The sequence below is a fragment of the Mesoplodon bidens genome (genome assembly GCF_964165515.1).
Source record: "Mesoplodon bidens genome assembly, chromosome: 16".
Classification (NCBI taxonomy): domain Eukaryota; kingdom Metazoa; phylum Chordata; class Mammalia; order Artiodactyla; family Ziphiidae; genus Mesoplodon; species Mesoplodon bidens.
The window spans coordinates 59,946,047-59,966,158 of NC_138173.1; the positions used below are offsets into that span (position 1 = coordinate 59,946,047).

At 37.7% G+C, this 20,112-nt stretch overlaps 1 protein-coding gene across 3 annotated transcripts in view; it reads left to right on the forward strand.

Annotated features, from left to right (window-relative positions):
• The window catches only part of COL14A1 (collagen type XIV alpha 1 chain), a 232,589-nt gene that overhangs the window by 114,347 nt on the left and 98,130 nt on the right, over window positions 1-20,112 (forward strand). For all 3 annotated transcript variants that reach the window (XM_081214278.1, XM_081214279.1, XM_081214277.1), the window contains exons 23-25: window positions 114-230; window positions 5,605-5,751; window positions 9,588-9,644. In XM_081214278.1, the coding sequence (XP_081070404.1) occupies window positions 114-230; window positions 5,605-5,751; window positions 9,588-9,644 (321 nt within the window). The remainder of the gene's footprint in view (window positions 1-113; window positions 231-5,604; window positions 5,752-9,587; window positions 9,645-20,112) is intronic.

Consider the following 20,112-nt stretch of genomic DNA (forward strand, 5'->3'; position numbering starts at 1 on the left):
CCCACCACTGGCTATGGAACTTTGAATTCAAATTTTACCATGTTAATTCAGACTTGGGGGCATTTGTGGCATTGTCTGCAATGTGACATAGTTATGTTTCTATTTCACTATAGTGTTTTTGGGTGTGACCAATCTTCAGGCAGACCAGATCCAAACGGCCAGCTTGTGTGCTCGCTGGCAGGTGCAACGTCATGCTACTGCCTACAGGATAGTTCTAGAATCCCGCCAGGGTAAGTGCAATCCATCACATATGTTTTTGTCAAGCACTCATGGACTCTGTGCCAATCACTGTGGACAACACACAAGGTACATTAGACAAAAGCATTCTTCTTGAGGCGGCAATATTATGTTATGGATCGTGCAGGGTTTGGAATCAGGATGGCTGGTTAAGCCAATTTTTTAACCTCTCCAAACCTCCATTTTCCCATCTGTAGTTAATGGGTAGAACCATATTGATGATTTTGTGGCATTCTGCTAGGATTAAGCTGAGAGAATCCGTGTAAAACATTTGCAGCAGTGCTTTGCACATATTAAGCACCCAGGAAATGTAAGCTGCTATTGGTGATAGGAGCTGAATAAGCAGGACTGATAACATATGTTAAAATTTTATGGTGCTGTTATGTTGGTCTTTACTCCATGGGGATCTAGATTTGACTCTAATGTTTTTCTCAGTGATTTATTTTATTTTTTTACTTTTGGGGATAATTGATGAGCAGCAAACTCTCATTCAGGAGATGATGTGAGGTATCTATGCTATCATGGACAGGTTCTTCAGCATCACAGCTCTCAAGTACATCTACAATTTGGGACTTGGCTTCAAAGTTGAAACACTAAAAATGTCTGCTTATTTTCACTAAAAGTATCAAGAAGAATGACAAAAGACTGATTCCTCAAAAATGAGTTTCTAGGGACCATTAATCCTCTTTTCACATTATCAGCATGAGTAATATTCAGAAGATGAGATCCAATAATGAAAATTACTTTAATCAGATTTGTATTATCAGTAGAAGAGATGCATCTTGTTATTTTGGGGGAGGACATAGACACTAGAGAATCCCAGATGATTTTTTTTAATCTTTCAAACTTGCTAATAAGATCGTTAAATTTCTTTCTTTCTGGGTAAATGATCGTGGTTTCCCCATTTGAAAAAGCAGAAAGAGCTAATTTTTCGGGTCTGGATAGGACTGAGTTTAGTTCGTAGCCCACATCCCTGGCTATAACTACATTCAACATGCAGAAATCCCACTTTTGATCCAACCCAGAAAGTGGAAAGCGCAGTTTGGTAGAGTGCTGAGAGTGTTTGGAAATATGCTGAAAATACGAGAATAGGAGATGAGAACACGAGAAGAGATTCCTGCCAACACCAACCAAGGCATTGTCTCCGCAGGCGTGCTTAAGCTATTAATTCCTTGATTCCCTGCATGTGATCCCGTAAGGGTCTCTTTAGCCAGACATTGGCTAAGTTTATGAGAGTGGCTTTAATCCGGAATAAACATTGAATAAGGGAAAGTCAGGACAAATCATATGGGTTTTGTGGTGGTTTTATGTGATTTATGGGATGCTTAAGCAGAATTAGATGAAAGATATGCAACTGTTTGAGAAACAACTATAAATCTTGAGGAGTTATGTTTCATTTATCTTTTTTAAGACTAGCTAAGTCACACTTTAATATAGAAGGGTTGACATTTATCACATTTGGTGGTATTTGTTAAGCTTTAACAAAATAGTAGCTATAAAAATCACACTTCCAAACTATTCCAGAATATTTTTATCTTTTATATCATTTAAGAAGTTGGCATTGAGACATAGGTTCCTGTAGATATTCACTGGCTTTCATTAAAAATTATAATTATATAGATTGACATAAAGATATCAAAACTGTCTAGCATGGGATTAGTGAAATCTATCAGTTTATTATTATTATTTTTAATGATTTTACTTTAGCATATTTGCAAAGTGGCACTGGGATTCTTATCAGAGGATGTGATTGATGGGTCTGATAACATTGATCTGGTAATTTAAAACCTCAGTATGCTCTTTCTGATGCCAAGATTTTTACTAGCAAAAAATGCAAGTCCCTATTTCCTTCTTCCAGTTAATTTGTACTCTCCCAGGATTGTTTTCAGGCTGCCCAAAACCTCTTTGACTGAGCCTCAACAGTCTCAATTCAACAGGAATGAACAAAAGTGTTATTCAATTTATTTTTCATTAGCACTTATAGCTGAGAGATTTATAAGCCCAGTTAGCTTACATCTTATTCACTCAGGTGTCCAACTGAATATTATTAACCAACTAGACAGCAACAGATTCTAATTGATGTTTGGGGTGGGGAGTTAATGTGGGGAGAGCAGTAGGGAATGTGTTTAGATATTTTAACTTACACAGTTTAGGTCAGGAAGTAGTCTTTCCACATTGGAGAGGGGAAGAATTAGGTTGAGTTTCTTTATCTCACAGAGAAATGTGATCATTATCCTGATCACTGCCTTCGAAGGACTTGTGATCAGATGCCCCTTCTTCCATGGGCACATGAGTCCCAGGACTCCCGCTGTTTTCACTCTGTAATATCCCCCACTGGCTACATATGCTGCCTCTGCAGAAATTTTAGCCCTTCCCCCTCAATCAGAGGAGAAACTAGAGAAAAATGGGACCCAATTCCTCCATGTGATGGAGAAAAACCTCATCCCAGGCTGGCTTATTTATGAATGTCTCTGCCAAACTCCTACTGTTTGACAGGTAGTTTTCTCAGTGTGTGTGTGTGTGTATTTCCCATGGTCTGGTCAGTGCATTTTTATCCTGAGATGAAATCAGTGGGTTTGCATCTGCTCTGACCACAGCTGCTGGTCAACTCTCTTCTCTGGGCTTCAGTTTCTCCTAAATGACTTCTTTTGAGGCTTTCACCTGAGGTAATACCTATAAATTTCCAAGGTTTTGTGAATAAAGCAGCAAGGCTGTATCATTCAGGTTTGCTTGTTTTGTTTGGGAATGGTAAAAACACGAATAAAAGGGACTTAGCGAAAGGGTCAATTTCTTGGCTAACATACTGAGAAGTTCAACAGTATCTGGCTTTAGGCGTGTCTAAATCTAGGTGTTCAAACAATTTCTTCGAGATGAAGCCTTGCTCTGTGCTTCTGCTCTGTTCTCCTCTGCCTTCGTTCTCAGCCAGATTGTGAGTTGGCCCCAGTCTAATTCAAATTACATACTCCTAGCTTCCAGCTTAATAGTTTTAGTGAAAAAAGAACTCCTCTTTCTCAATTATTCCTACAAAAGTCCAGGAACTGAGTTGTATTGGCCTGGTTTGGGGTCACATGCTTCTAAATCTGTCATTAAGTTCAAGGGCATGAAATAAAATGATGGGTGAAACCTGGTTACTTCCCAGCCCTGTGTCTGGAGGGGGAGGCGGGCGTTCTTATTCAGTCCTTTCCAAATCAAAAAGACTCAGAGTGGGGAGGAATGGATTCAAAGAAAGAAAGATCAGATGCAAGACAGGCAAAAACAACAGCTGTCCTCTACCCTTGTAAATATTTTGACATTTTTTAATTGCCAATAAGGAGAAAAAGAAAGATTACCAGAAGAATCAAGTCCTCTCAAGAGAGACTGAATTCAAATCTGCTTTTGAGTCAGTCATCCACTTTCCAAATTAAATTGTAGGCTTTTGGTTAATCGTAGGACAGACCAAAGTCAGAGACTTTGGGGTGGTTTTGAATAACTCAGAACCCCATGAAAACCTCCGTTAGTTCTGCAGATGCTCAAGAGTTCTGTCTCTCTGTCCAGCTGTTTCTGAGTTGACGTGACACCCGAGGTTGGATGTAGTGTTTCCCTTCAAGTTCATGTATTTATACACCTCATGGACCATGATACTGTATTCCCTCCCTAATCTCATTAACTTGGTGACTTTCTTTTTAGCCTGATTTTTTAAAGTTTCAAAGGATGCTCAACTTGTCTTCTATCTTTAGGTACCAAAATGTCAATTTTGCTGTGTCATCCATTAATAAGAATAGAGAATTGCAGCATAGTGGAGAGCCTACCTTATCAGGGACCAGATCCCCCCCAAAATGATCATATGAAACAAAAACCTATTCTCAAGATTAAACTTTTTTTGAAGCAGTGATATTATGCTTGGGGGTCAGGGTATTTGAAAGACCTGGAGAGTCTTATCATCATATTCCAGCTGACTATCCTGGATCCTGGATATTCCTTGCTTGTGGATCTCAGTAACCACTCATAGGACATTTTGGGGAGTCAAGTTGGTATCATGATGATCACTATGACAGTAACTCAGAGAATGTATTTAGCCTTGCTTCATAAGAATGAATGCACAATGACAGATTTTTTCCCCCGTTCCAAAAAAAGAAATTTAACTCCTGGCTTTTGGCATAAGGTGTTGAGGAAATTAATCATCATTTGATCGTGTTAAATGTTTTTCTTTAAGACAAAGCCATTAGACCTGAATCACACATGCCAGAAGCAACATGAATACATCCCCATTCATGTAACCCTTCTTCGTTAGCACTGGGATCAAACTGATACTGTTTCCCATTAATTTTACTGTATCTGTTCCAGTTTTCCAATGGTTTGTAGATTTTTTGTTTTTGTTTTTGTAGTAGTAGTGAAGCCCATTTATATTCTATTGTCAAGGGTCTGTGACATGGGTATTCATGAGAAATAGAGGAAATGACAGAAAAATGCATTTCTAGAATTGATTCCTGGAGAGTCCTGGAAGCTTTTGTGGAGATAGATAAACATGATCCATGCATGGATTTGGGAAATGTTTGTATTACAGGTGGCTCACAGAAGCTTGCAGGAGGCTCCAAAGAGTGGTTAATGGTCAGAAAGAAGCAGCTATTATGGGGTTCTGAGCCTGGGAACCCCAGACTGAACTTGGACATCAGCAAAGCAGAGGGCAGGGTTTACTAATATTTTCTTACTATTAAACTTCTTTCACAGCAATACATAATCTCACGAACACCTTAACAATTTTTTTGTTTCATTATTTTTAATAATATATGATAAAGAACATATTGAAGTAGACCTTAAGTCATTCCACACAAATATATTACTAGAGATTATATTATGTTCACTTTTGAAACTTTAATATTCACAATTATAAAAATAAATTTCAAATTGCTTTCCACAAATGGCCTTAATTTAATTATATTAAAAAAAATCAGGATTTGTCCATAGACAAAATTTTAAATGACATATATCATGTTTGTTCTGACGTGTATGTTATAATAAATATAGTTTTGTTCATATATGTATTTAAGATATGGATTGAAATTTAATAGGTGTACATATAATTATAAACATGAACAGTTCTCCATTTGTTAAAGGATTGACCTCAGCAGCCTTTTACTAGTCAGTCTCATTTCTGAACATATAAAATGTGATTTTCAATTATATAAAAAAAAAGTGGAAATGTTAACTCTTTAAAAAAAGATACACCCCCTCAGACAAGTTTAATTCATTCTGGAGTTATCTGAATAAACCATGCATATTAAGCATTTTAGAAGCAAATCATCTACTGATGGCTGTTTTTAAAAAGTTTTTTAAAAGTTCATGTATGTATGTTTTGTTCATGTATGTATTGTTTTGTTTTTATTATAGATACACAAAAACAAGAATCCACTCTGGGTGGAGGGACAAACAGACATTGCTTCTATGGACTTCAGCCTGATTCAGAATATAAAATCAGTGTTTACACAAAGCTCCACGAGATCGAGGGACCCAGTGTGAGCATAACGGAAAAAACACGTAAGTCAAGCGTGTTCTCTCCTGATCCCTGTCTTCATGAACAAACAGTATTTTACGCGTCCTGTTTTGGTTCAAAAATCTTATTCCATTTAGAAAAATATTAGGCATTACTGTGTGGGAATATCTGCAATACAAATTTTGTGCGTCTTATTCAGTCCCAGAATTCCCTGCTTGTGGCCCACTAATGTCATCTGTATATTTTTTTCCCATCTTCCATATGTTGTCACAGGGACTATAAGGCCATAGGATGGCAAAGTGCTTGGAACAATGACCTATATTGTGATCTATTTCCATTAGGAACATCTGTGGAATGTGGAGTGTGAAATGAAGTGTAAGGACTGGGTCCCGACATTAAAACAATGGCACATTACTACAGCCATGAGGGTGGGAATGGAGCCAAGACGTTCCAACTGGCTGACCCTAGACTTGCCTACTTAAGAGGCTCTCACTCTTTTTCCAAGCTGGCTGGAAATCTGACGCACTGAAGGGAAAGGCAAAGTATAAAATGGAAACAAGGCACTTTTTACATGTTCTAAACAGCAAGGAGGGTATCAACTTCTTGATACGTAAACTTCTTGGTATCCTTTTAATCAAGGATTCCTGACCTAGAGGGCCACAAACATTAAAAGGGTTTGAATGGTAGTGAATTCCAGGGGACATTTGTGTGTTCCCAACTCAGTATCTTGAACTTAAACTTGAAATCCCCAAAGATTGGTATCGGAATAGGTGGTGGGCGACGGGCTTTCTTGGTAGCCCCTCTATCATGCATTTGAAGTTTAGAAAGTTCTACTACCCGTGTATATAGGCCTTTCGGTTGCTCTGAACATGCAGAAAGAAATCATCATCAGTATATAATCTTCAAACAGAGAAGGTGAAAGTATAGTTAATGGAATCATCTACTTTCCAACACAGAGACTTTATTTCATAACACTGAAATAGTCAACATTTTACATGACACATGTATTTTTAAGGTATAATTTACATTCCATAAAATTCACCCATTTTAAGCATACAATTCAGTGATCTTTGTTACATTTAAAAGGTTGTGCAGCCATCGCTACAATCCAATGTTAGGACGTTCCCATCAATCCAGAGAGCTTTCAAGCTCATCCCCAGTGAGTCTTCTTTCCGACTGTCTGCCCCAGGCCATCTACTTTCTTTTCTTGTACGTTTCTAGACATTTCATATAAATGGAAATATGTAATATGTAGTGTTTTGCATCTGACATCTTTCACTTAGCATATGTTTTTGAGGTTTATCCACACTGGAGAATGTATCAGTTGTTTGTTGCTTTTGATTGCTCATTAGAATTTGTTTTATGGATAGAGGATTATATAATTTCACAGTTATTAGAGGCCTGGTAGTGCATGAGATTTAGAGTCAAATAGGCTTGGTTGGGGTCCTTTTTAGCATTGTGGCCTTGGGCAATTTAACATCTCTGAACTGCTTTTTGCTTACCAATAAAATTAAATACCTGCTCTCTTACCTCCTTTGGTGGTGGTAAAGATCCAATGAAAAGAGCCTGCTGAGGAACTTCTCAACCTGTATCTTAATTGAACAAGTACTTTTGTTATCACCCTTGCTGGCTTCCTGGAAGTCACAAACTGATGGCCATGGGGTTAGATCTCACTGTCAGCTATGTTTTTCTCTGGGCTATTTTTTTGATAAGTTTTAAAGTATTCTTGAAAATTCAAAAGATCTGACAACACAGGGCACACAAATCCTCATGGTGCTAAATCTACAGACACTCAGTAACTGCTGTCTCTTTTAGACAGTGTATGTGCCTTTAAGTTGGTTATTCCTTAATGTTTAGGCTATGTTCTTTGCTCCCATTCATTACTTGACTGACCTCTAAAACTATTTGAGTTTGGGGACTCTGGTCTCCTTCAAATTCCCCTAACCTTAACCTCACAACTGTTAACTACCAGTCCAGGGTTATTTTGGAAAGCTCTGTTTGGTGTAAATGTTTTCCTTCTGTTGGGGACATGTGTCATATTATAGCTTCTACCCACTGGCTCTAGTTCAACCTTCTGAAGCAAATGCAGATTGAGACTGTTCCCTCTTCTATGTGACAGCTTCTCACAGACTTGAACACAAGGACCATCTGTGTGCCACACAGAGAATATAAACACATGTTCCCAGTTCACTGTGGTTCTTCTGACCCAAGAGACTCTTAGGCCAGATGTTCTGACCAAACATATTGATCTGGCTTCCAGAGCCACTCACTGATTTTGTTCTTGATTTATTGACTAAAGTCAGGATATGCCTCCGTTTTTCACATTAAAGAAAACGCACCATTGTAAAGATGACCCACTGCTTCCACAAATTTTAAGATAAATACATCTGGCTTTAGAAGGATTTAATGGTGCTTTCAAAAAAGTTTTGCAGTCCTAGTTTTAATATTAAAATATCTCAAATGTTTTTACTTTTGAAACTTTTTAGTTTCCAAAAAATTGCCTTAAAAAGATAAAAGTGATATTCTATATCTGTAATAATGCAACAGAAGGTATATATTGTGTTGTCACCTTCCCTCTACCCTCATTCTTTCTTCCCAGAAATACCCATTGGTACCAGCTTAGTCTCCTTCAAGAAATTCTACCTGTTACCTGTTGTGTGTGTGTGTGTGTAACCATATAGACGTGTATAGATAAATACATATTATATTTATCAGTTAAATAGGATTTTTTCATTTTTCACAGATGGGGTCATACCATGGTTTTCTGCTTCATTTCACATAAGGATTAATCTCAAACACTTTTCCATTTTTCCATATCAGTAATATACCTCATTCCTTTCAATGTTGAATCACTTTACTCAAATAAAATTATTTAATTGGCTTCTAGAATTGGAAGAGACCTTAAAATTTGTCTCTTCCAACCTTCCTGGCAGTGAAGGAATTCCTTTTACAACATTCCCAGCAAACAGTCTGCTTGAGCTCAAATCCTTCCAGCTAGTTGGTGCTTACTGTCTGCAGAGGCTAGACATTCCTCTGTGTGAATGGCTATGATTCGTTGAGGGTTTTCCCTTATATTAAACTGGAATAATAAAAATAATTTTCTCAATTTTTCTTAAATCTTTAGTGTCAAATAAGAATAATAAAAAAGAATATGTAAAAAAATAATATTAACATGTTTACCTAATGCTGCCATAGCTTCCCGGTGCTTTACCATGTGAATTGGTAAGAAAGTCACTGCTCTGATGTGACTATACCTGTGACCTTTAACCAAACCACACCTCCACGTATTACACAGATTTCTCATCTCTCATCATCCGGGTTAAACTGATCAGGACACGCCATAGCCTTCCAAGGTCCTGCCATTTTGTTCTCAAAACTGAAATTTTCCCAGACACAGTCTGAATGTAGTAGAGAGTAAATCAGATTCCCTTGGCGACCACATCCTGGGGATGCAGGGTAAAAAGGGAGAAAGTGCTACTGAACATCGATTGATGGTCAATCCTTAGGCAGAATGGAAATAAAGTTTATTATATGTGTGAAAGCAACCAGAGACTAATCTGAAATAGGTTTCCGGGGTTCCAGCCTTAAATCAGCATTAAAACCACTTTGTAGTTGACAGTTTGATTACATTGACTCCCACTGGGTAAACTGAATTGTGGCAAAATGACATTTCAAGCCTTCAGTCTGATGTTGAGGGGATGGTTGGAACCAGTTTTCACAGGCTCTGGCTGATTTATAGTGGGTACTAAATTCACTAAGTTCTCAAAGAAGACAGTTGTCAAAATCATTGACTCCCCTGAAGAATTATGACTCCATGACCTCCCTCTCTTCGCCACAGATGAGATGGTTAATTGATATTCTTTCTGCCTCTCCTTTATAGAATCACTTCCTACTCGGCCACCTACTTTTCCTCCAACCATTCCACCAGCAAAAGAAGGTAAAAGAATTATACAATCATGATGTGATTTTAGGTTTTGGATTTCTGTTGGTATTGTTTGCTTGTCCATCTAAAAACCAAGGTATTAATGGAAGATAGTTTCTCCTTAATACAAATGCTTATCAAACCCTTATGGGGTACAACTTTGCAATGAGTAGTAAATAAGACATAGAGATCTAACATGCAGTGTAATGAATAGAGGCAGCAATAATTTACTATAATTATGTGATGCGATAGAGATGCTAAATGTCACTATATCAACAATATTACAATCTATAAATGTATCAAATTAATATGTTGTACACTTTAACTTTATGCAGTGTATATGTCAAATGTATTCAACAAAAATTCATCTAATAGTAGACTCTGTACACACAGAATAAATTTTCTAACAGAATTTCTTCATATTTATTTCATCAAAAATAGAGTAGTACATGTTTACCAAGGAAGAGTAGTTACATAATTTATGAGTGAGAATGTAGTTTATAATTCTGTAGACAAGGGTAACAGTATTCCAGCTTACCTCCAAATGTCTCTTCCATTTGTTTCTTTCTATCTTCATCACAAGAGTTTCTCATCACCTCTTACTTGAGCCATTAAGGTAACTTTCTAAAAACTTTTCAAGCACAGTAGTGATCATTAATTTATTTATTCCATTAATGAACATTTATTAACCCTACTATTCATTCTCAAAGCTTTATGCCAGGTACTTGGAATACAATAACAATCTATGATTACTACTCTCTGCTTATTTTCAGTATTGCAAGAGAGATAGGTGTTTGCCTAGGTAATTACCAGCCAAGGAAATGAGTTAAAAAGTGGAGATTAGGGCTTCCCTGGTGGCGCAGTGGTTGAGAGTCCTCCTGCCGATGCAGGGGACACGGGTTCGTGCCCTGGTCTGGGAAGATCCCACATGCCGTGGAGCGGCTGGGCCCGTGAGCCATGGCCACTGAGCCTGCGCATCCAGAGCCTGTGCTCCGCAACGGGAGAGGCCACAACAGTGAGAGGCCTGCGTACAGCAAAAAAAAAAAAAAAAAAAAAAAAAAAGATGTGGAGATTATACTATGGTAGCCCAGAAATGAGAACAGTTAACGCTGCTGCAGGTTAATTACCTGTAAAGGAGGAGGAGGAATTTGATTTACATTTTGAAGAATGAGTTTTACAAGTAAATAATGGAGAGACAAGCACTTGAAGTCATGGAGTGATTTAAGCATGTAATGTGTTTGGGGAACCATAAGCACTTCAGTGTGACCCATAGAGAAAGGTGAAGATAGAGTTATGCAGTGGTTTGTGTGCCTGAATAAGGAGGCTGGGCTTTATCCTATAGGACATGGTATGCCATGAGGAGTTTTATGAAGGGAGGGTGACCTGCAGAAATCTATGTTTAAGAAAGATAACCTTGGTGAAATGGGGAGGAGGGATTAGGGCAGGAGAGGATAAAGCTAGAACACATAGTTGGAAGGTTGTTTTGGAAGACTTCTTCCATTTACCATGCATTTTAAAGTACCTATTACATACCAGAGATACAATGAAAAATAAGTTGTTCCCACCTCTCAGAGTGTTAGCAGACATATGGTCCATGCCAAAAGTTCCTTAATATTTGGTCCTGTCCAAAACAATTTGGCATGGACCAAATATGCTCATAACTTTTTGGATAGGATCAAATTTCAAGAACCTGTTGGTGTAGACCGAATGTCTTATCAACGTTTTGGCCAGGACCAAATGTCCTGCAAGGGACAGGAGCATAGTCAGAAGGATCTGATGCTGGAGAGTTTAAGGATCAAGGAAACAAAGAGGTAATGAGAAACTGTACAAAAATAAAGCTCAACATCCTTCCTAGCATACCAGGCAAAGTCTTCAATGATCAACCTATGTTGTGGTATCATGTCCCAGACTATATTAGTTAACAGCACAATTGTATACCTCTGGGTTCTGCATACATGCCTTATGCTATCCTGCATCTTTTAATGCTATTTGTTCTACCTGGAATGCCAGACTCTTTCTTCCTCCATCTTCATAGCTAGCTTTTTCTAGTCTAACTATTTATGATGATTTTCACTATTGGAACTGGAAACAGAATCCTAATTGATGAATTTATCAGACATTTCTGATACAGATATTACAGGACTCTCTGAAGTCAGAATAGTTTTATTTATAGCAGAACATGAGTATCATGCAGTCAACATTCATGAGTGCTCATGGGAGACATGTGATTTGGAAGGGTCTATGAGGGTGAGGATTGACAATGTAGGAACATTTTTCCTGTAGTTTTCACCATGATGGTTTTAGAGAGTGGGGCTTCTGCAACTTGAATGCATTATTCATCTTAGTTTCTATTTGTCCTGGCTGTATTTAATTTAAAAGCTTGTAAATTTTTATTATTCAAGTGATATTGAGTATTTATTAAACAAACATTAAGAAACAGAAAAGAGGGCCTCCCTGGTGGCGCAGTGGTTGAGAGTCCGCCTGCCGATGCAGGGGATACGGGTTCGTGCCCCGGTCTGGGAGGATCCCATATGCCGCGGAGCGGCTGGGCCCGTGAGCCATGGCCGCTGGGCCTGCGCATCCGGAGCCTGTGCTCCGCAACGGGAGAGGCCACAACAGTGAGAGGCCCGCATACCGCAAAAAAAAAAAAAGAAAGAAAAAAAAAAAAAAAAAGAAACAGAAAAGAGAATGAGGTTGCTGGTGGGGGTTGAGGAAAGAGAAAACGAGGGAGAAAGTATAAGCCAGAGAGGGGAGAGGGAGAGAACAGGGGAGAGAAAGAGAAAGAGAGAGAGAGGGAGAGAGAGAGAGAGAAGTGCTGCAGCCTTCATATTTGAGAGGAGGGGAAAAAAAAAAAACCCTCAGTGGCAGTTTTGTGTTACTGTGTCTGGCTTAAAGAAGAAAATTCTGGACATCCAGGTTGAAAAAAATCAAAGCTCAGTGGGGACTACTTCTATCAAGAGAATTCTATGATCTGAGAATGGGTTGGATCAGTACAGGTGGTTTGAGAAGACACTGATGAGGACCATGGAAACGTGGGAGAAGACGTGCGCCTTCTCTGCTTCCTTTGAACAGATCTCTAGGCACCACAGGGACACATAAGGAGGGTGAAGTTCCTGGAGTGGACTATATTTTCATCACTGTTGAAGATTTTATGGAATTGGAGAAAAGTGGTGCTCTCCTACAAAGTGGGACTTATGAAGACAGACCTTCAAGATGGCGGAGGAAGAAGATGTGGAGATCAACTTCCTCCCCACAAATACATCAGAAATACATCTACATGTGGAACAACTCCTACAGAACACATACTGACTGCTGGCAGAAGGCCTCAGATTTCCCAAAAGGGAACAGATGCCCTCAGGAGACCTATACACAGAGGCGGGGCCAAATCCAAAGCTGAACCACGGGAGCTGCGCAAACAAAGAAGAGAAAGGGAAATCTCTCCCAGCAGCCTCAGAAGCAATGGATTAAATCTCCACGATGAACTTGATGTACCCTGTGTCTCTGGAATACCTGAATAGACAATGAATCATCCCAAAATTGAGGCAGTGAACTATGGGAGCAACTGTAGACTTGGGGTTTGCTTTCTGCATCTAATTTGTTTCTGTTTTTATGTTTAACTTAGTTTAGTATTTAGAGTTTATTATCACTGGTAGATTTTTTTATTGATTTGGTAACTCTCTTCCTTTTTTTTTAATATAATAAGTATATATATTTTTCCCTTTTCCTTTCTGTGAGTGTGTATGTGTATGCTTCTTTCTGTGATTTTGCCTGTATAGCATTGCTTTTACCATTTGTCCTAGGGTTCTGTCTGTCTGTTTCTTTTGTTTTTTAGTATACTTTTAGCACTTGTTATCATTGGTGGATTTGTTTTTTGGTTTGGTTGCTCACTTCTTTCTTTATTACTTTTTGATTTTTATTTAAATAACTTTATTTTATTTTATTGTTTTTTCTCCCTTTTCTTCTGAGCTGTGTGGCTGACAGGGTCTTGGTGCTCTGGCCAGGTGTCAGGCCTGTGCCTCTGAGGTGGGAGACCTGAGTGCAGGACATTGGTCCACCAGAGACCTCCTAACTCCACATAATATCAAATGGAGAAAGCTCTCCCAGAGATCTCCATCTCAACACTAAGACCCACCTCCTCTCAACGAACAGCAAGCTACAATTCTGGACACCCTATACAAACAGCTAGCAAAACAGGAACACAACCCCATCCATTAGCAGAGAGGCTGTCTAAAGTCATAATAAGGCCACAGACATGCCAAAACACACCACTGGACGTGAACCTGCCCAACAGAAAGACAAGATCCAGCCTCATCCACCAGAACACAGGCACTAGTCCCTTCCACCAGGAAGCCTACACAACCCACTGAACCAAACTTAGCCACTGGGACAGACACCAAAAACAATGGGAACTATGAACCTACAGCCTACAAAAAGGAGATCCCAAACACAGTAAGTTAAGCAAAATGAGAAGACAGAGAAATACATAGCAGGTGAAGGAGCAAGGTAAAAACCCACCAGACCTAATAAATGAAGGGGAAATAGACAGTCTACCTGAAAAAGAATTCAGAACAATGATAGTAAAGATGATCCAAAATCTTGGAAATAGAATAGAGAAAATACAAGAAACGTTTAACAAGGACCTACAAGAACTAAAGAGCAAACAAACAATGATGAAAAACACAATAAATGAAATTTAAAAATTCTCTAGAAGGGATCAATAGCAGAATAACTGAGGCAGAAGAATGGATAAGTGACCTGGAAGATAAAATAGTGGAAATAACTACTGCAGAGCAAAATAAAGAAAAAAGAATGAAAAGAACTGAGGACAATCTCAGACACCTCTGGGACAACATTAAACTCACCAGCATTCGAATTATAGGGGTCCAGAAGAAGAAGAGAAACAGAAAGGGACGGAGAAAATATTTGAAGAGACTATAGTTCAAAACTTCCCTAATATGAGAATGGAAATAGTTAATCAAGTCCAGGAAGCACAGAGAGTCCCAAACAAGATAAATCCAAGAAGAAACATGCCAAGACACATATTAATCAAACTATCAAAAATTAAATACAAAGAAAAAATATTAAAAGCAGCAAGGGAAAAACAGCAAGTAACATACAAGGGAATCCCCATAAGTTTAATGGCTAATATTTCAGCAGAAACGCTGCAAGACAGAGGGAGTGGCAGGACATATTTAAGGTGAAAAGGGAAAAACCTACAGCCAAGATTACTCTACCCAGCAAGGATCTCATTCAGATTTGACAGAGAAATCAAAACCTTTACAGACAAGCAAAAGCTAAGATAATTCAGCACCACCAAACCAGCTTTACTACAAATGCTAAAGGAACTTCTCTAGGCAGGAAACACAAGAGAAGGAAAAGACTTACCAGAAAAACCCCAAAACAATTAAGAAAATGGTAATAGGAACATACATATCGATAGTTACCTTAAACATAAATGTATTAAATGCTCCAACCAAAAGACATAGACTGGCTGAATGGTTACAAAAACAAGACCTGTATATCTGTCTACAAGAGACCCACTTCTGACCTAGGGACACATACAGACTGAAAGTGAGGGGATGGAAAATGATATTCCATGCAAATGGGAATCAAAGGAAAGCTAGAGTGGCAATTCTCATATCCAACAAAATAGACTTTAAAAAAAAAGACTATTACAAGAGAAAAAGAAGGACAATACATAATGATCAAGGGATCAATCCAAGATGAAGATAAAACAATAGTAAGTATTTATGCACCCAACACAGGAGCACCTCAATACATAAGGCAAATGCTAACAGCCGTAAAAGGGGCAATTGACAGTAAAACAATAATAGTAGGGGACTTAAACACCACACTTTCACCAATGGACAGATCATCCAAAATGAAAATAAATAAGTAAACAGAAGCATTAAATGATACATAAAACAAGATGGACTTAACTGATATTTATAGAATATTCCATTCTCACATTCCATCCCAAAACAACAGAATACACTTTCTTCTCAAGTGCTGATGGAACATTCTCCATGATAGGTCATATCTTGGGTCACAAATCAAGCCTTGGTAAATTTAAGAAAATTGAAATCATATCAAGTATCTTTTCCGACCACAATGCTGTGAGAGTAGATATCAATTACAGGAAAATAATCTGTTAAAAATACAAACAAATGGAGGCTAAACAATACATTACTGAATAAGCAAGAGATCACTGAAGAAATCAAAGAGGAAATCAAAAAATACCTAGAAATAAATGACAATGAAATCACAACATCCCCAAACCTATGGGATGCAGCAAAACAGTTCTGAGGTAAGTTTACAGCAATACAATACTACCTCAAGAAAAAAGAAACATCTCAAATAAACAACCTAACCTTACACCTAAAGCAATTAGAGGAAGAAGAACAAAAAAACCCCAAAGTTAGCAGAAGGAAAGAAATCATAAAGATCAGATCACAAAAAAATGAAAAAGAAATGAAGGAAACAATAGCAAAGATCAATAAAACTAAAAGCTGGTTTTTTGAGAAGATAAACAAAATTGATATGCCATTAGCCAGACTCATCAAGAAAAAAAGGGAGAAGACTCAAATCAACAGAATTAAAAATGAAAAAGGAGAAGAAACAACTGACACTGCAGAAGTGCAAAGGATCATGAGAGATTACTACAAACAACTCTATGCCAATAAAATGGACAACCTGGAAGAAATGGAAAATTCTTACAAAAGCACAACCTTCTGAGACTGAACCAGGAAGAAATAGCAAATATAAACAGACCAATCACAAGCACTGAAATTGAAACTGTGATTAAAAATCTTCCAACAAACAAAAGCCCAAGGCCAGATGGCTTCACAGGTGAATTCTATCAAACTTTTAGAGAAGAGCTAACACCTATCCTTCCCAAAATCTTCCAAAATATAACAGAGGGAGGAACACTCCCAAACTCATTCTACGAGGCCATCATCACCCTGATGCCAAAACCAGACAAAGTTGTCACAAAGAAAGAAAACTACAGGCCAATATCACTGATGTAAATAGCTGCAAAAATCCTCAACAACATACTAGCAAACAGAATCCAACAGGACATACACCATGATCAAGTGGGGTGTATCCCAGGAATGCAGGAATTCTTCAATATAAGGAAATCAATCAATGTGATAAACCATATTAACAAATTAAAGGAGAGAAACCATATGATCATCTCAGTAGATGCAGAAAAAGCTTTTGACAAAAATCAACACCCATTTAGGATAAAAACCCTCCAGAAAGTAGGCATAGAGGGAACTTACCTCAACATAATAAAGGCCATATATGACAAACCCACAGCCAACATCATCCTCAGTGGTGAAAAACTGAAACCATTTCCTCTAAGATCAGGAACAAGACAAGGTTGTCCACTCTCACCACTATTATTCAACATACTTTTGGAAGTTTTAGTCACAGCAATCAGAGAAGAAAAAGAAATAAAAAGAATCCAAATCAGAAAAGAAGAAGTAAAGCTGTCACTGTTTGCAGATGACATGACACTATACATAGAGAATCCTAAAGATGCTATCAGAAAACTATCAGAGCTAATCAATGAATTTGGTAAAGTAGCAAGATAAAAAAGTAATGCACAGAAATCCCTTGCATTCCTATACACTAATGATGAAAAATCTGAAAGAGAAATTAAGGAAACACTCCCATTTACCACTGCAACAAAAAGAATAAAATACCTAGGAATAAACCTACCTAAGGAGACAAAAACCTGTATGTAGAAAACTATAAGACACTGAAGAAAGAAATTAAAGATGGTACAAATGGATAGAGAAATATACCATGTTCTTGGATTGGAAGAATCAATATTGTAAAAATGACTCTACTACCAAAAGCAATCTACAGATTTCATTCAATACCTATCAAACTACCAGTGGCATTTTTCACAGAACTAGAACAAAAAATTTCACAATTTGTATGGAAACACAAAAGACCCCAAATAGCCAAAGCAATCCTGAGAAAGAAAAACAGAGCTGGAGGAATCAGGCTCCCAGACTTCAGACTCTACTAAAAGCTACAGTAATCAAGACAGTATGGTACTGGCCAAAAATAGAAATATAGATCAATGGAACAGGATAGAAAGGCCAGAGATAAACCCATGCACATACAGCCACCTTATTTTTGCTAAAGGAGGCAAGAATATACAATGGAGAAAAGGCAGCCTCTTCAGTAATTGGTGCTGGGAAAACTGGACAGCTCCATGTAAAAGAATGAAGCTAGAACATTCCCTAACACCATACACAAAAATAAACTCAAAATGGATTAAAGACCTAAATGTAAGGCCAGACACTATCAAACTCTTAGAGGAAAACATAGGTAGAACACTCTATGACATAAATCACAGCAAGAACCTTTTGACCCACCTCCTAGCGAAATGGAAATAAAAACAAAACTAAACAAATGGGAACTAATGAAACTTCAAAGCTTTTGCACAGCAAAGGAAACTTAAACAAGACGAAAAGACAACCCTCAGAATGGGAGAAAATATTTGCAAAGGAAGCAACTGGCAAAGGATTGATCTCCAAAATTTACAAGCAGCTCATGCAGCTCAATATCAGAAAAACAAACAACCCAATGAAAAAATCGGCAGAAGACCTAAATAGACATTTCTCCAAAGAAGATATACAGATTGCCAACAAACACATGAAAGGATGCTCAACATCACTAATCATTAGAGAAATGCAAATCAAAACTACAATGAGGTATCACCTCACACTGGTCAGAATGGCCATCATTAAAAAATCTACAAACAATAAGTGTTGGAGAGGGTGTGGAGAAAAGGGAACCCTCTTGCACTGTTGGTGGGAATGTAAATTGATACAGCCACTATGGAGAACAGTATGGAGATTCCTTAAAAAACTAAAAATAGAACTACCATACAACCCAGCAATCTCACTACTGGGCATATATCCTGAGAAAACCATATTTCAAAAAGAGTCATGTACCACAATGTTCTTTGCAGCTCTATTTACAATAGCCAGGACATGGAAACAACCTAAGTGTCCATCAACAGATGAATGGATAAAGAAGATGTGGCACATATATACAGTGGAATATTTCTCAGCTTTAAGAAGAAACGAAATTGAGTTATTTGTAGTGAGGTGGATGGACCTAGAGTCTGTCATACAGAGTGAAGTAAGTCAGAAAGTGAAAAATAAATACTGTATGCTAATACATATATATGGAATCTAAAAAAAGAAAAATGGTTTTGAAGAACTGAGGCCCGAGACAGGAATAAAGATGCAGAAGTAGAGAATGGACTTGAGGACATGGTTAGGGGGAAGCGTAAGCTGGTATGAAGTGAGAGAGTGGCACGGAGTTATATATACTACCAAATGTAAAATAGATAGCTAGTGGGAAGCAGCCGCAAAGCACAGGGAGATCAGCTCGGTGCTTTGTGACCACCTAGAGGGGTGGGATAGGGAGGGTGGGAGGGAGACTCAAGAGGGAGGTGATATGGGGATATATGTATATGGATAGCTGATTCACTTTGTTATAAAGCAGAAACTAACACACCATTGTAAAGCAATTATACTCCAATAAAGATGTTAAAAAAAAAGAAACATTAAAGAGTACAAAGAAGAAAATTAAAAACACAATTTCATATCCCAGGGGTAATTCCTTCCTGTATTTTGATGTATTTTCTTTTTTGTTGTTGTTGTATTAAGTAAGTTTTTCAATTTTCGTATATTTTCAAATAGATTTTGCTCTCATTTCGAAGGTCAAACCTAATCTAGGTTTTGTCTTTCCTTGAAAACAGAACCCCAGGTTTTCTTTTGTAAGCTTATAATTATCAGATCTTTTGGTCCCCTTCACCTTTAAATTCAATCTATAAATATGTAAAATTTTATACATCGTGGAACTCACGAGAACAACCTCACCATATCCTTATTGCCCCTGGAGTACTAACTCAGAGATGATTTATTTTACATCGTAAATAGCTTTAAGGGAATATAGTTCCACTTAATAAAAGTCAAGTAAATTTTTTTTTCTAAAGAAAGTTGAAAGGTATATTAGCTCACAGAATATTTGTGTGCAAATGGCCTAAGATAAAAAGATTTAGATTATTAAAGACTAAATTGTTTGTTTCATCATAAAACAGAGTTAACCACTGTGGTCTACACTAATGAAGGGGAAGAGAGTCATAGATAATCTGAAACAGCACGTGATACAAGACTATTAAAAAATGCTTTCAGTGGAATAGGTTTTTGTTAATGTGTTTTTGCCTGTTTTTTTAACATTGATATCAGTATTACCTACTGATAAAAGTTTCCCTGAGCTAGCATAATGTGCATTTCTTGATGTGCATCACTGGGTGTCAGAAGGGCATAGACAGGATTTTTGAGCAAGGCTGGAATTAAAGTTTGCTTATGGCCTCAGTCCAAATGCATATCAAGTTTTAGATTAATCTGCTTTCATTGTGTGGTATGCCTTCCTCCTGGAAGCTGAATCT